The sequence below is a fragment of the Cyclopterus lumpus genome, chromosome 14 (genome assembly GCF_009769545.1).
Source record: "Cyclopterus lumpus isolate fCycLum1 chromosome 14, fCycLum1.pri, whole genome shotgun sequence".
Classification (NCBI taxonomy): Eukaryota; Metazoa; Chordata; class Actinopteri; order Perciformes; family Cyclopteridae; genus Cyclopterus; species Cyclopterus lumpus.
Window position 1 is genome coordinate 15,060,065 of NC_046979.1, and position 14,428 is coordinate 15,074,492.

General features: G+C 42.9%; 2 protein-coding genes across 2 annotated transcripts; one reads left to right on the forward strand and one right to left on the reverse strand.

Annotated features, from left to right (window-relative positions):
- Positions 1 to 593: 593 nt before the first annotated feature.
- LOC117742476 (ribonucleoside-diphosphate reductase large subunit-like) lies at positions 594 to 6,778 on the forward strand. Its single transcript, XM_034549875.1, is given in 20 exon segments — positions 594 to 764; positions 1,465 to 1,553; positions 1,700 to 1,877; positions 2,110 to 2,210; positions 2,289 to 2,348; positions 2,429 to 2,468; positions 2,554 to 2,716; positions 2,790 to 2,935; positions 3,028 to 3,068; positions 3,070 to 3,111; positions 3,211 to 3,372; positions 3,483 to 3,562; positions 3,652 to 3,853; positions 3,938 to 4,087; positions 4,168 to 4,389; positions 4,476 to 4,552; positions 4,646 to 4,781; positions 4,868 to 4,963; positions 5,679 to 5,867; positions 5,955 to 6,778. Coding segments are annotated over 20 exon segments (2,382 nt in total). The 5' UTR covers positions 594 to 745; the 3' UTR covers positions 6,144 to 6,778.
- A 786-nt stretch (positions 6,779 to 7,564) lies between these two features.
- On the reverse strand, positions 7,565 to 14,407 carry LOC117742700 (short transient receptor potential channel 2-like). The gene is given in 15 exon segments (XM_034550281.1): positions 7,565 to 8,515; positions 8,594 to 9,204; positions 10,104 to 10,221; positions 11,093 to 11,165; positions 11,242 to 11,369; positions 11,465 to 11,657; positions 11,764 to 11,856; positions 11,949 to 12,111; positions 12,213 to 12,413; positions 12,495 to 12,561; positions 12,563 to 12,670; positions 12,799 to 12,963; positions 13,053 to 13,253; positions 13,343 to 14,035; positions 14,377 to 14,407. Coding segments are annotated over 15 exon segments (3,018 nt in total). The 5' UTR covers positions 14,392 to 14,407; the 3' UTR covers positions 7,565 to 8,326.
- Between the last annotated feature and the right edge of the window lie 21 nt (positions 14,408 to 14,428).

The following is a 14,428-nucleotide window of genomic DNA, read 5'->3' on the forward strand; positions in this document are numbered from 1 at the left end:
AACTTTACTTTCTCAAACTGTATATACTCGCGAGGGTTTATTAGTACAACATCAGTACAATATACTACTCATTTGCTGTTTATTGTTTCATGTCATTTTCATTTCATTTGTACGTTTCTTGAATGGTGCAGGAAGTGCTACATACATTGACGATTAGAGCTGTAATGGCTGTAACACCAAGTGTACTGCTTTCATACCTTCATGGAACATTACACATGAAGTATAGTCTTGCCATTTTGCTTATATTGCAGAGTATTGATATCATCTTAAAATATATTAGTGTAGTAATTATGTAAAGGGTGAAATACACACACAGACTGTGAGTCACATCTTGTTCATAACTTGACAATCATATGACAATCATCTGTGGTTATTGTAGATTGGTATATTGCAACGCACAGCACATGAAGCACACTTAATTACAAGGTATCAATGTTTTGAAATATCCAATAACCCGCCAAATCTGCCGGGAAACTGTTACCGTAACATGTAAATATCCCTGGTTGTGACGTGATTGGTTGGAAAGCCTGAGTCTACTCTGATTGGCTGAGCCGCTGACACAATGCGGTGTAACTGGCTTGTGGGTCGTTGGCGCCCTCGGTTTAAGATTCAACCGTGTGAGCAGATCGTCCTCCGTGTGATAACCTGCTGTAATAACTCTATTACAGTCGTTGTATTTGTTTGGAGGCTGAGAATCTAACATTACAAACTGCTGTGTGAGGAAAACAGCTGCTTTGTTGACAACATGCATGTCATTAAGCGAGGTACAGTAGCTTGGCTTTAACTTTCTTGCAAATAATGTCGAGTATGCATTGTTCCAGTGCCGGGGATGTCAAGGTCCTGGAAACAATCTTTAAATGTATTTAAGATGCGATACATGTTAATACTCCAAAGAAACACTGCACAGTAGTCTTCAGCTCAGTTTCTGTCATGTTAAAGGGTGTTTGTATGTTTCTTTGTGTGGTGGGTTTCTGTCCAGACACCAATCAAAGACTTGAGTTATGAGAAGACAAAAGATGACAATTCAACTTGCTTACTTTGCAGGTTGTTTGCCTGCCTTTATTTTTAATAATAATAATAAAAACATTTTTTTAATAGAATCGAAACCGTCACATCCGAGACTTTAAACATCACAATGTGCTCTCTAGCTTTTGATGTTTGACCCCCCCTTTTTTCTAGTAAAGGCTTTGCCAACTTTCCTCTTTAATGAATGTGTTAGTAGAGCGTTATTATAATCTTGTTGGCATCTCTGGTATCGGTTTTGTTGTTATAATAACTGGTTAGACAGGTGTTGAGTGCATGCTTCATCTTAGATAATTGACCAGGGGAGGGAATCCATATATCACGGATATTTCTTGAGGGTATAACACATTTATATTTATCTATCCTAAGAAATTGCCTCAGAAATGGCCTGAATAAGTTTACATTACAACAAATAACATTGGTTTTTTTTTTGTATTTCAGATGGACGCCTGGAGGGAGTTAATTTTGATAAAATCACATCTCGCATTCAGAAGCTTTGCTATGGACTCAACTCTGACTTTGTGGACCCTGTGAGTTCAAACCACTATAAGTTACCCATCAATGTTTAAAAAAATGTATTACAAAAAAAACATCAAGTCAAGTAAATGACTCACTGTTGATACTCCAATTCAGTGATATTCTACCACATGCACTTGCCTCTTCTCTGCTTCTGTAGGCCCAGATAACCATGAAGGTGATCCAGGGTCTGTACAGCGGAGTCACCACTGTGGAGCTGGACACTCTGGCAGCAGAGACGGCCGCCACCCTCACCACCAAACATCCTGACTATGCACTCCTGGCTGCACGTATTGCAGTTTCTAATCTCCACAAAGAAACCAAGAAAGTATTCAGTGGTGAGGACAAGTTTTAAGTTTCCATAGAAAATACACTGCTCTATTGCAAGAGGTGGGATTTGTGTGTATTCATCATTTAGCCATCTTACTATAAATGATGATGCTGCTAATTGTGGTATGGCGTTTCCCGCTTTCCGAAAACCCTGACATGATTGATTGTACTTTGTAAGAGTGTTTACATTATTTATGGGTACTGATATTCTGATATTGGGTACTCTCTTTCCTTTTGCAGATGTGATGGAAGACCTCTTCAACTATGTGAACCCGTTAAATAAACGCCACTCGCCGATGATCTCCAAGGAGATGTGTGACGCTGTACTGGAAAACAAGGGTGTAAGTCGCATTTGCTGTGGTATTTTGTTCATGTCTTTTTCATTTTAAATTCATTGTAACATAAGATATCATCTGCAGCGCTTCAACTCAGCCATCATTTACGACAGAGACTTCTCCTACAACTTTTTTGGCTTTAAGGTAATTTATTTAATTTTGCTTTCAACATCTCGAGCCGATTCTTGAATCATAAATCTAATTTGTCCCTTTTGCTCTAATAGACTCTCGAGCGGTCGTATTTGTTGAAAATTAACGGCAAAGGTGAGAGTTTATTTTCCTATCGCTTCATGAGAAGCGTGTTTATGTGTCCAGAGACGTGTGTCGAGAAATGTGTTCTTTTCTGTAGTTGCTGAGAGGCCTCAGCACATGCTGATGAGAGTGGCTGTCGGGATTCATCAAGAAGACACTGAAGCAGCCATTGAAACCTACAACCTGCTGTCAGAGAAGTGGTTCACCCACGCCTCACCTACTCTGTTCAATGCTGGCACCAACAGGCCACAGCTGTCAAGGTAACTTAAGCCAAGTTGACCAAATTTGTGATGCGTTCTTTTTTCCCCTCCTTAATCTGATGCGTTTTTGCAGTTGTTTCTTGCTAACCATGAAAGAGGACAGCATCCATGGTATTTATGACACACTGAAGCAGTGTGCCCTCATCTCCAAGACCGCTGGAGGTATTGGATTGGCCGTTAGCTGTATCAGAGCAACAGGCAGCTATATTGCTGGGGTGAGTTAAATGCACACCACAGGGATTCAAATCAAGCAGAAATAGAGGAGCTTTTTTTTTTTTTTTTTTGTATTATAGTGATTCCGCTTTTTTCAGACTAATGCAATTCCAATGGGCTGGTTCCGATGCTTCGAGTCCTACAACAATACAGCACGCTATGTTGACCAGGGTGGAAACAAGGTAGAGATGTGCAGCACACACTGTAATGGAGCTTAGCGTTGCTCTGGAGAAACCTCTGGTGGTACGTTTAATCACCTCGCTCTCTGTTTGCTTGTGCAGAGACCCGGGGCCTTCGCTGTGTACCTGGAGCCCTGGCATTTCGATGTGTTTGACTTCTTAGAGTTGAAGAAGAACACTGGTAAAGAGGAGCAGAGAGCCAGAGACCTGTTCTTCGGCATGTGGATCCCTGACCTGTTTATGAAACGAGTGGAGAGCAATCAGGTGAATAGCTGAGGAAATAGCCTCCCTGACTCACATCGGTTACAGTTTGAACCAAGCTATATCTTCTGTAATCCATTGTATGTCTCATTGTTCCTCTCCTGCTCTTGAAGGACTGGTCTCTAATGTGTCCCAGTGAATGTCCTGGGTTAGAGGAATGCTGGGGAGAGGAGTTTGAGCAGCTTTACACTCAGTAAGACCAGCACTCTAAACTCTGTTTTTAACCAACGGCTCACTTCTTAGGGCTAACTAAGCTGCCCCATGTGTCTGGTGTGTCCTCAGGTATGAGAAGGAGGGCAGGGTTAAGCGAGTGGTGAAGGCTCAGCAGGTGTGGCACGTCATCATTGAGTCTCAGACAGAAACCGGGACACCATACATGCTCTACAAGGACGCCTGCAACAGGAAGAGCAACCAGCAGAATCTGGGCACCATCAAATCCAGCAATCTGTGCACAGAGATCGTAGAATACACAAGCAAAGATGAGGTGAGCAGCGGTTTCTGCAATATTCACATTAGCTGTGACGTTATTTTCTTAGTGCTCATTTGTTTTGTTCTTCCTTCAACTCAGGTTGCCGTGTGTAATCTGGCATCTATTGCCCTCAACATGTATGTCACCCCAAAAAGGACCTTTGACTTCAAAAAGCTTGCATCTGTCACCAAAGTCATCGTCAAGAACCTCAACAAGATTATTGACATCAACTATTACCCAGTGATTGAGGTATGCTCTCAATTGTTGCTTCTCTACCATGCAAACAGGTCTTATGCGTTAACAAGTGGCTCCTCTGTCCTGCTTCACAGGCTGAGAGGTCTAACAAGCGACACAGGCCGATTGGAATCGGTGTGCAGGGTCTGGCTGATGCCTTCATCCTCATGCGTTATCCCTTTGAAAGCCCAGATGCCCAGTTGCTAAACATTCAGATCTTTGAGACCATTTACTACGCTGCCCTGGAGGCCAGCTGCGTGCTGGCAGCGGAGCTCGGCCCTTACCAAACCTACGCTGGCTCTCCTGTCAGCAAGGGAGTGAGTGGTTTTCACAATGTCTCAAATCCATCCTGGGATACGGTTGAGTAGTTTGGGCTCAGTTTCTAACTCATTTTGTTTTCCAGATCCTTCAGTACGACATGTGGGATAAAACCCCAACAGATCTCTGTGACTGGAAAGCATTGAAGGCGAAAATTGCCATGTAGGTCTTCCTGAATGTCCTCCTTATTTGTAGATCTACGGTGCCGTGTGTGGAGATTGTGGATCATCTGTGCTTCCCTCTGTGTGTCCTAAGGCATGGTGTGAGGAACAGTCTGCTCTTAGCCCCAATGCCCACAGCTTCCACCGCCCAGATCCTGGGAAACAACGAGTCCATTGAGGCCTACACTAGCAACATCTACACCCGCAGGGTGCTCTCGGGAGAGTTTCAGGTCAGTACTTAATGCACTCTCTTCTTTACACGTTGTGTGTCCATAGAGGGAAATGTTGTTCAGTGTCTTCTCTGCGTCTTTGATAGATTGTGAATCCTCACCTGCTGAAGGACCTCACAGAAAGAGGACTGTGGAGTGACGAAATGAAGAACCAGCTGATTGCTCAGAACGGGTCTATCCAGGTGAGGGATCACACTTCAAGAAACTAAGTACTAAGCAAGTAAAAATTAGTGGCATCTGGTGGCGAGTTGCTGATTGCAACAACCTCAATCCCCCTCAGTTTACTTCTCCTTCTCCAAGTGTGTTTTCAGATGGACGCCTGGAGCAATGGAGCAGTTGTAAACAGCAATGTTTACAATGTTGTAAACAGCAATGTTTACAACTGCAAAGTATAAAAATATAAAGTATATTAATATCTCACTGGAAACAAATTTAAAATGTCAATAAAATATGTGACATTCCTGGATAAGTTGATAAAGCTTTGAGAACACACATATTTCATTGCACTGAAGTTGCTGTCAACTCCAGTATTCTTTACTTCACTGTAACCACGGCAGCATCTTTGCTCGTTGATGCTTTGTGTGTGTGTGTGTACTTGTGTCTATATGTGTGTGTAGTTGAAGGAGCTTAGCCCGACAGAGAGAGTAGAGGAGAAGAGTGCTGCACCTGATAAGAAATGACACCAGAACATTCAAAATAACTAATAAAAAACAGCAGTAATGTTGTTAATACTCAAATGAAGTAACTAGAATTAAGTTTGTCTGTTTTGGGCTTCTGTAGAAAGTTAACGGGCGTGAGATGGCAAAAACACGATTCTTAGTTTCAGGTGATTATACACAAACATAGTTATGAATATTATATTATATTCCACACATCTGACTTGTCCACACTCCACAGGATATTGAAGAGATCCCCGATGATCTGAAGCAGCTGTATAAAACTGTGTGGGAAATCTCCCAGAAGACTGTCCTCAAGATGGCAGCAGACCGTGGGGCCTACATTGACCAGAGCCAGTCCCTAAACATCCATATTGCCGAGCCAAGCTATGGAAAACTGACCAGCATGCACTTCTATGGTTGGAAGCTGGTAAGTTAGGACTGAGGGACTCTTGGTAGATGCTGTTTCAAAGTGACAAGAAACTATGTCCTAATGCCGGCCTTCTTTTCTCTGCAGGGCCTGAAAACCGGCATGTACTACCTGCGGACGAAGCCGGCTGCCAACCCCATCCAGTTCACCGTCAATAAGGAGACATTAAAGGACGCCCAGTCCACCAAGACCGAGGAGGAGGCCAAAGAGAGGAACACTGCTGCCATGGTGTGTTCCTTAGCGAACAAAGACGATTGCCTAATGTGTGGTTCCTAAGTGACGTGTGGCTCCCTCAGATAAGCTCACTTCCCCTTATCCACTAGCCTACCAGTCCAAGATATATATTTTAGGAAGCACCATGTTCTTTTTATTTGTATATGATGTTGTAACAACGGTTTTACATATGCCACTGTTAAGTCACACATCTTTGCTGTTTCTATTTAATGTTTTCAGGCAGTTCTGCGCTCCGCTGACTGTAGCTCAGGTCGTCCCTTAATCAAAGGTTCGGTGGTTCGATCCCCGGTTCCACTACCCCATGTCGATGTGTCCTTGGGCAAGACACTTTACCCCAAAATTGCTCTCGTAGCTGTGCATACGGTGTGTGAACGTTAGTTACTTCTGAGGGGCAGGTGGCACCTTGCATGGTAGCTCCTCCTATCAGTGTATGACTGGGTGTGAATGGGTGAATGATGTCATGTAGTGAAAAGCACTGCTAGAAAAGCGCTGTACAAGTACAGGTCCATTTACCATCATGAATTGTGCATTCTTGTATAGAATTAATAGGCTACAAAGAATGAATATTTTCCCTTTTGTGTTTTTTATCAATACGTTTTTATAATATGTGCGTCATATTAATGAACTTTATGTTTGTATTTTAGGTGTGTGGGAAATTAAACTTGTTGTATAATGGTCATAATCTCATTATTTATTATTGCTCTTATCAAAAATATGTGAAGCTTTCGTTAAAGTTCAGAACCTGAGCATATACGTTTATTATACATATTGATCCTACATTTATTGAGGCAAGAACAGTAATTCATTGTTACATTTACAAGGGTTAAATATTTGCATTCAGATAGAAAATAGTGAAGTAGTCAGCATACTGTTCTTTCTAAATGTCTTGTTTATTAGGAAATGAGGGTTTTCGGCCACCAGGGATGCTGCGATCGTGATTGGCTAGCGAGGCGACATGCCTGTGCATGTCTGTTCAACATGGATTTAAAGATCTTGGAGGCTTTTCTGTCAAATGACATAAGGTGTGTTTTAGATATATGTGGTGAAGCAGGCAGATCAAGACTCATGCACTTTTGCATGAGTGAAGTCATCACCACTTACAAAAAATGTAAATGGTGATGGCAAAAGTGCAACAAAGGGCTTCACACCGAGGTGTTTTTCTGGATGTTTCCTGGGACAGGTGATGCTGCAGGTGAGGAACTAATGAACTGGTGTGTTCATGCATGACCTCATGGGAGCAGTCTGTGTGAAGCAAGCTGACACCTGAACTGTCGCAGGTTGTTGGTCTCCTGCCGCCAACTGAAAAGAAACACTAAAGCAGCACTACTGTATAACCTCACACAGTTAATGTTCCTCTACACAACATAACATACAGAAATAAGGAAATAAATGTGATTTCTAGTGTTTTATTTGTGTTTCAAAGTAACTGTTATGCAACACGTTGATAGAACACAAGGCTACTTTCTCATGATATTTGAATGTTAAGAGAAACCAGAATGAATGTTTACCATGAAACAGTGAAGTTTGTGAGGAGGGACAAAAACACAAAACACAATGGCCCGACAAAGTTGCTAAACTCAAGCCCTACAGTGAACCTACATATATGAAAATTGCTATGCAAATGCAACACGAAGAGACACACACAAAAAAAGCCTCTTAGAGGTATATCCAAAGCCCAAAAGGAAATCAGCCATTTTATTTATTGTGCCAATTTAGCCCATTTTGCCGTTTACAGGCACTCTATTTTATTTTCAAATGTTACCATGTGATGAGAAGATTAGTAACATCATGATATTGGTCTCAGGAAATAGTAAATATGAGAATATTCATTCTGAAAATTGAGAAAACCTAATGTGTAGCCGAATAGAAATTGTTCAAGATTTTGGAAAATATAATTTGTTTGCGTTGTGGCATTAAGCTTGACGAGAAGATTGATGAACGGCTCCTCTCGTGTGTTCAGTAAATATGAAGCTACAGCTAGCAGCTGAGTCGGTTAGCTTCGCACAACTTTGATCAGGGAAAAAGCTAAACTGTCTCTGTCCAACAAAATGCACCTCTAAAGTTAGATAATTAGCACAACATGTCTTGTTTGTTTAATCCAAAGTATAACAATTAAAATGTGATGTTTTACAGGCTGGTTATGTGCAAGACTATATTTACAAAATTGTGAAAAAGTCCCTCTCCTCATATATTGAATAATGTCACTAAATGGGACATCACCAAGGCTACGGCCTCACTGAGGTCCCGTCAAGCGACCCCTGCCCTTCTTGGGACCCAAAGCCGGTGTCCTGGGAGCTGCCGCTGCCTGTTGGCGAGGGAATCGTTTTCTTGGCTCCAGGTTTCGCATCGCTCTCCCTGAAACCAGACTTCTCTGCTCCATCATGCTCACATGTTCTACCCTTCATCCATTTCGCCTCCACTTTTTTTTCTTGCAGCTCAATGTCTTTGAACTTGTTCACTACCCTCTTTGTGTCTGTCTTTCCATCGTTGACTTTGATGCGCTCAGCTTGCTGGGAGGTCGTCTCCGTTTGTTTTTCACACACCTTCCCCACTGTGAGTGTCTCTCCCTCTCTTCTTTTTTCTGCTTCATCCTGTGGGGCCTCTGTTTTTTGCTTTTCTCCTCCGTGATTAAAACTCGTTCCTGCCACCACTCCCTCTTTCACTTCATTTTTGTCTGCTTCCACCTGCTCTTTTTTCTCAGTTTCCTTCTCATCTCCTGGCTCTATTTGAGCTCTGCCTTCCTCCATTTTCAGCACATCACAGTCTGTTACCGGCTTTGATCCCCCTGCGCTACATTCGCTCGCCTCATTCTGTTGCGCGTCTGACTCTTGTTTTGTATCCGAGTCAAGCTTTTCTTTATCAACACCTTCTTCTCCATGGTGCACTGTCACTTTAAGTGATGTATTTGTGTCATCATGTCTGCTGTTAAAACCTATGAAGTTGTTCTTGGCACCAGTGATGTATTTCCCCAGAAAGGAGGAGCCATCCTTGGTCAATGCGTCGCTTGCAGGGTGTCCATCTATCAAAACCTGGTGGACCACTTTCATATCACTGTGCATCCTTGTTACCACTTTGGTCAACAAAGTGATCCGATTACCGATATCTGAGGGAAGAGAATACTCCGATCACAATACAGCATCCATTGACAAATAATGCGCAAGCAATTCACGTTTGAATATTAAATATGTTGTGGTACCATAGATCACAGTCCTAATATATTATTCCAGACTGCTGGTAAGCATAACTTTTGTATAATTTATAATGTTAAACTTCTTAATCTGAAGCCAGTAATATTGAAGTGCTGTATTTTAAATGCTACCATTCGGCAGATTAATTCCCAATCATAAGATCTCAGTACATCGTTCAGTGTCTATAAAAAAACCTGGATCCACCAATAGACTGACTTCTTTAAACAAAACTGTCTAAAGGGTATTAAATGCTAGATGTCAAATCAGCTCCTCCAAATCAATGAAGAAAAATAAAAAATATTATTATTTATGTGAGTAGATATCTTTAGACTTTAGACTTAGTCTTCTTTAAAGATTAATGCTAAAAAGTTAGGAGTTATCTTTTTTGATTTTTGATCATGTCAAGGAGGTAGTTCAGTCCTGTTTTTAACAAAATTTAAATTGTATAATTTCTATTATCTCAGACTTGGTAAAAGTAAATGTATATTTTCTCTGAGTGTTCCAGTTAACTTAAGGTTTCATTTGAAGGTGTTACTAAGGTAATTAAGGTAGTATCACTATTTTTAAAGCGCTACACCAGCCATCTGTGAACCTTTATGCCCCATCTCAGAATGTACAACAAAACAGTCCCCCCAACCTACAAAAATAAGTTAAAGGAGATTGTGTTTTGCTGTCTTTCCTTTCAGATAAAGTTGGTTAATTTCTTCTAAATCAGCAACTAAAACCAATTGTCATGCAACACGCCATGTTTGTGCGCAAACAAGACTTTCGATGCATTACTGGCTGACTGTTAAGCTGTCAAAGTCCTGGTTACCTTTCCTCTTGGTCTCCTCGAACTCCCTGCGTGCTGATTCAATGTAGCGTTGCACCAGAGCTCTGATCACCTGCTGGCGGTAAGGCAACGGGCTGTCTTCAGATCCCTTATCGTTGGTCTTAAAACACAGAACATCACACATTTCAGTACAAAGTGTGTAGAAGATTATTTATTATTTTACTAAAGTTACACTAACTCCTGCTTGTGACTGTTGAGTTGTAGTGGATTTTATATATATTTGCACATGTAGATAAGAGAAGTTTATGTTTTAAAGTAATACATAAAGAAAGATATGATAATTAATTTGGGATATTATGAGGAATATTCTGGAGGAATGTATTATGAAGCATAAGAGAGGATCACTGTTTTATTATTCTGTTTGTTAATGACAAATGTAATGATTAATTGTATGATGCATGAGAATGAATGGATGTTTTATTGTTTAGACAATAGTTAAAGGGATGCCGATTGAAACCTGAGATGTTGCTTTTATTCTGAAGGCAGGATAATAGGGTTTAATTCTGAAGAGGAACTTCCTGTCCTTGACCGGAAGTGTGAGCTTTGACCCCGCTAGCTTATTGATTGGAGGCATTCTTTGAAGTGGCCAATGGAACTAACCCTCAGGTGTGAACCTTATGTTTTATTCGCTGGTCAGCAGCATGCTGTGTCTCTGAAAGGTATTTGCATGAATACCTCCACTAACCAATGGGAGCTTAGCTCAGCGAATGGACTGCGAATAAAACTAATTGTAAGACGTGAATTTGGTCTCTTACGTGGTGACGCCAGACAGAAACTGCTGGCTACGTCAGGAGACTGTGGAAGCGAAGCCATGTGAGCGCGTCCGGGCCGGGACCATGTATGTATACAGATGACTCTTGTTTGTTATGATTAAATAATGATTATTATATATCTCTCGCTTCGGAGCTTCTTCTTCCAAGCACCAGGCAGCTCGAGATTCTCTGAACTTTTACATGACCATTCACACTTACCATAGAGGCTAGAGCGGGATATCTGTCCTCAGAATTAGAAGTGCAGCAGCAGCAGATTTTTCTAAAGATGGCCCTGGAACACAATTATTATAAATGAATAAATAAAGATATGGATACACAATGTTTATCCATATGTTTTTAGAGCTTACTTTAGGATGTAAAAAACAGCTTTGGGTGAGGGGATGATGTTGAAGGGTACAGGAATGGTGAGGCCCTCTCTGAAGTAACTGAGGTACAGCTTCGATCTGGCAAATTTCCACTCGACATCTGCATCGTCCTGAAATACACGTTGAGATGTCAGTTCCAGTCTTTGGTTTCTGTTTTTTTTGTTGTCGTTGTTGTTGCAGTCGTGACATACTAATATCTCTTTACCTCAATTTTCTGAAAGGTGTTGGTGATCATGGCAATAAGCATGTTGAGCAGGACGATGACGATGACGAGCGTGAAGATGCCATACAGAACCCTTCCGACAAACTCGGCCAACACATACTGCTGCATGTCCACGTATTCCTGGTTGGCGACGCCAAACATGGTCCAGAATAAGAAGTGGAACGTCTCATTAAACCTGCAGCAGAGCACCATGAGACTTTATCCATACCTTCTTTTTTTCCCCACCAACAACCGTTTCGTACACTGTATATTCTTATTTTCAGCAGATTCCATAATCTTACCTGCCAAGATGTGGAGAGATGACATAAGGAACATAGACATTGTTGATGCCACAGAGGAAGGCTGTTCCGATGATCATCAATATAAACATAAATCTGAAAAAGAAAAAGTAATTTGCTCCAACATGTGCTCTGAATTCTTTCCCAGGGAATGATAATACAGGAGGCCAGATGAAAAGTGCTCTTACCTCATCATGTCATCAATCATCTTCCCGATGGAGATCTGCAGAGTTCCCAGAGACTCGTGTGCTGGCAGGATGTACGCTAGCCGTGTAAAGCTCAACATACTGGTCACTGCAAACAGCACCTCCGCAATCAACTGGGGGTCCTCCTGATGCCAATCCTGGCGCTCTGTTGCACAATTTCACCCAACCAAACAGGCCCGTTCAGCATCGAGTACTTTGAGTACCACAGACAACTATTTAGTTTGAATGATCTGACCATTTTCTCACCAGTCTTAGTGAAGTAGATGCAGTCCGCCGTGCCGTTATAATCATGGCAGAGGAAGTAGCCTTTGAGCACTATAAGCACGCGTAACGCGAAGGACGCCAGGTACATGCTGAGCACCATCACATCCAAGCAGTTCCACCAGTCCAGGAAGTAACTCCGCAACCCCTCGATCCACACTTCCTTACACTCGTACCAGAAGAATCCTACATGACACAGCAGTGTTCAAACCTTGAGTTTTCGATTTGAACAATATGGAGGGGAGTCAGAAAAGAGAGGGAACCCACCGACCACCCACACCATGTGGAAGGAGCTGTGCAGGATGTCCTGCGTGCGGGAAGCGAATTTTGCCTTGATACATCTCCATTGTTATTGATTCTCCAAGTAACGTGATGAGAAACCACAGATAGGAGGCAGAGTGGAGGAGAAACTTGATCACAGGAGTCTTGAGTATCTTCCCAACCTGGTAAAAAAACACAAAAGACGAGGACCTGTCAGGGCCAGGACACAAGTGTGTGTTTATCCTATGTTCTTAATTGAATGTCTCACATGACCCCTCTCTACGTCTAGAACGGTTTCGTTTGATGTGACCTTTGACTTTGGTGCGATCCAGTAGATGAGGCAGAGGAAGGGCATGGTGAAAAAGATCCCCACAGAGATAAACAGCTTCCAGGCCGTCCTGCTGCCTCTCCAACCTGACAGATTCCCACACCAGATAGATGACAGCACCTGCTGGCAGATTGGGTGGGCCACAAACTGCACAAGAACACACACAGGAGGAAACACAAATTATCCATCAAGTGTATGTCTCCTTTTGCTTGGCAGGAGATCCTGCATCCAGCCACCTGCTTTTGGTTGTAGTTGACAGCAAGCCGCAGACGTGACAGGTTGGGGATCCCCTCCTCAAAGGCCTGCTCCTCTAAGGAGTCCTGGCTCTCGTCTCCACAGCTGTTCAGGATGGTGGTCACCTCGCTCTGGTTGCGACACATGCCCAGCAACTCAACAGCAAACTCCTGACAGAGCTCCTCCAGGCCCAGATACTGAGGCTGCAGGAAGAGAGGCACCACAGCACAGTCAACAAGGAACAACACAGAACATGAACAGTAAGTGGGCATATGGACAGATCTCACCAGACCTTGAACTCTGGCTCTTTTTTGGAGAGCTTACGGAGCTCTCTGCTGAGAGTGAAAGCTCTGAGCATGGCGTCGTCAGAGGTGACGGACAGGTAGGCGCGGCTGGCGATGCCACGATAGGTGTTGATACGAGACAAGGAGAACTTCAGAAGGTCGTACTGTCGGCCGTTACGACACTCCAGACAGGAACAGGATATCTTATGTGGCCACGGGATGATGTGACCTTTTTGGGTGAGCATGGCCACTATGTCATACAGGTCTTTCTGGCAGGCTAACGTCAAAGGAGTCACACCAGGGGCAAACTGGGAGTTGTCAATAGAGTGGTCAAAGATGGCCTGAGAGAAGGAGCGCACGTCCATCTTGTTGCCTTTCTCCTGGTCCAGGCGGTCCAGCAGGCGCTTCACCACTCTAGGCTGATTGGTGTCTACAGCGACTAGCAGGGCCTCGTGAATCTGCCGGAAGTCAAACTTAACCCCCTGCAGGAGGGCGTCCATGCAGCTCTCGTTGCCCAGGCGGATGGACAGGTTCAGGGCCTCCCTCCACTGGCGATCCTCGGACTCATCCAGCTGGCGGAGGATGCCGTCGCCGGTCTTCAACAGTCCAGACAGCAGCTCTATTTTCCCCTCCTGAATGGCACCGATGAGCTCCGGAGGGAACCGCATCTTCTTGTTCATGATCTCGCGCCATTGTTCAGGCTGAGGGACAGGGCAGGACCATCAACAGCAGTATTAGGGGTCCATTCACACTTACGGTTAAAGGTCAAAAAGGTTATTTGGCAATTTCATTCCATAATGTAAAGGGCGTACAAAAAATAAAAAGCGTGGAACATTCTTCACAAGAGTGCACGACTGGAGGCATTTTGAAGTAAAACAAATTTCATTCATAAGATATACAACTGCGTGATTAAATTAAGCAGTTAAGACAATGCCTGGAGCACAGGATCTTCAGATTGAACCTCATTACAACATTTCTTATAAAACTCAAATCTACAGAATGACAAATTCGACAAACCCCGTCTGAATAAAACGTTGCTTACCGTGAGCTTTTCCATTCCCGATAAGCAGCAGTGATCCTAAAGCCCAATCACA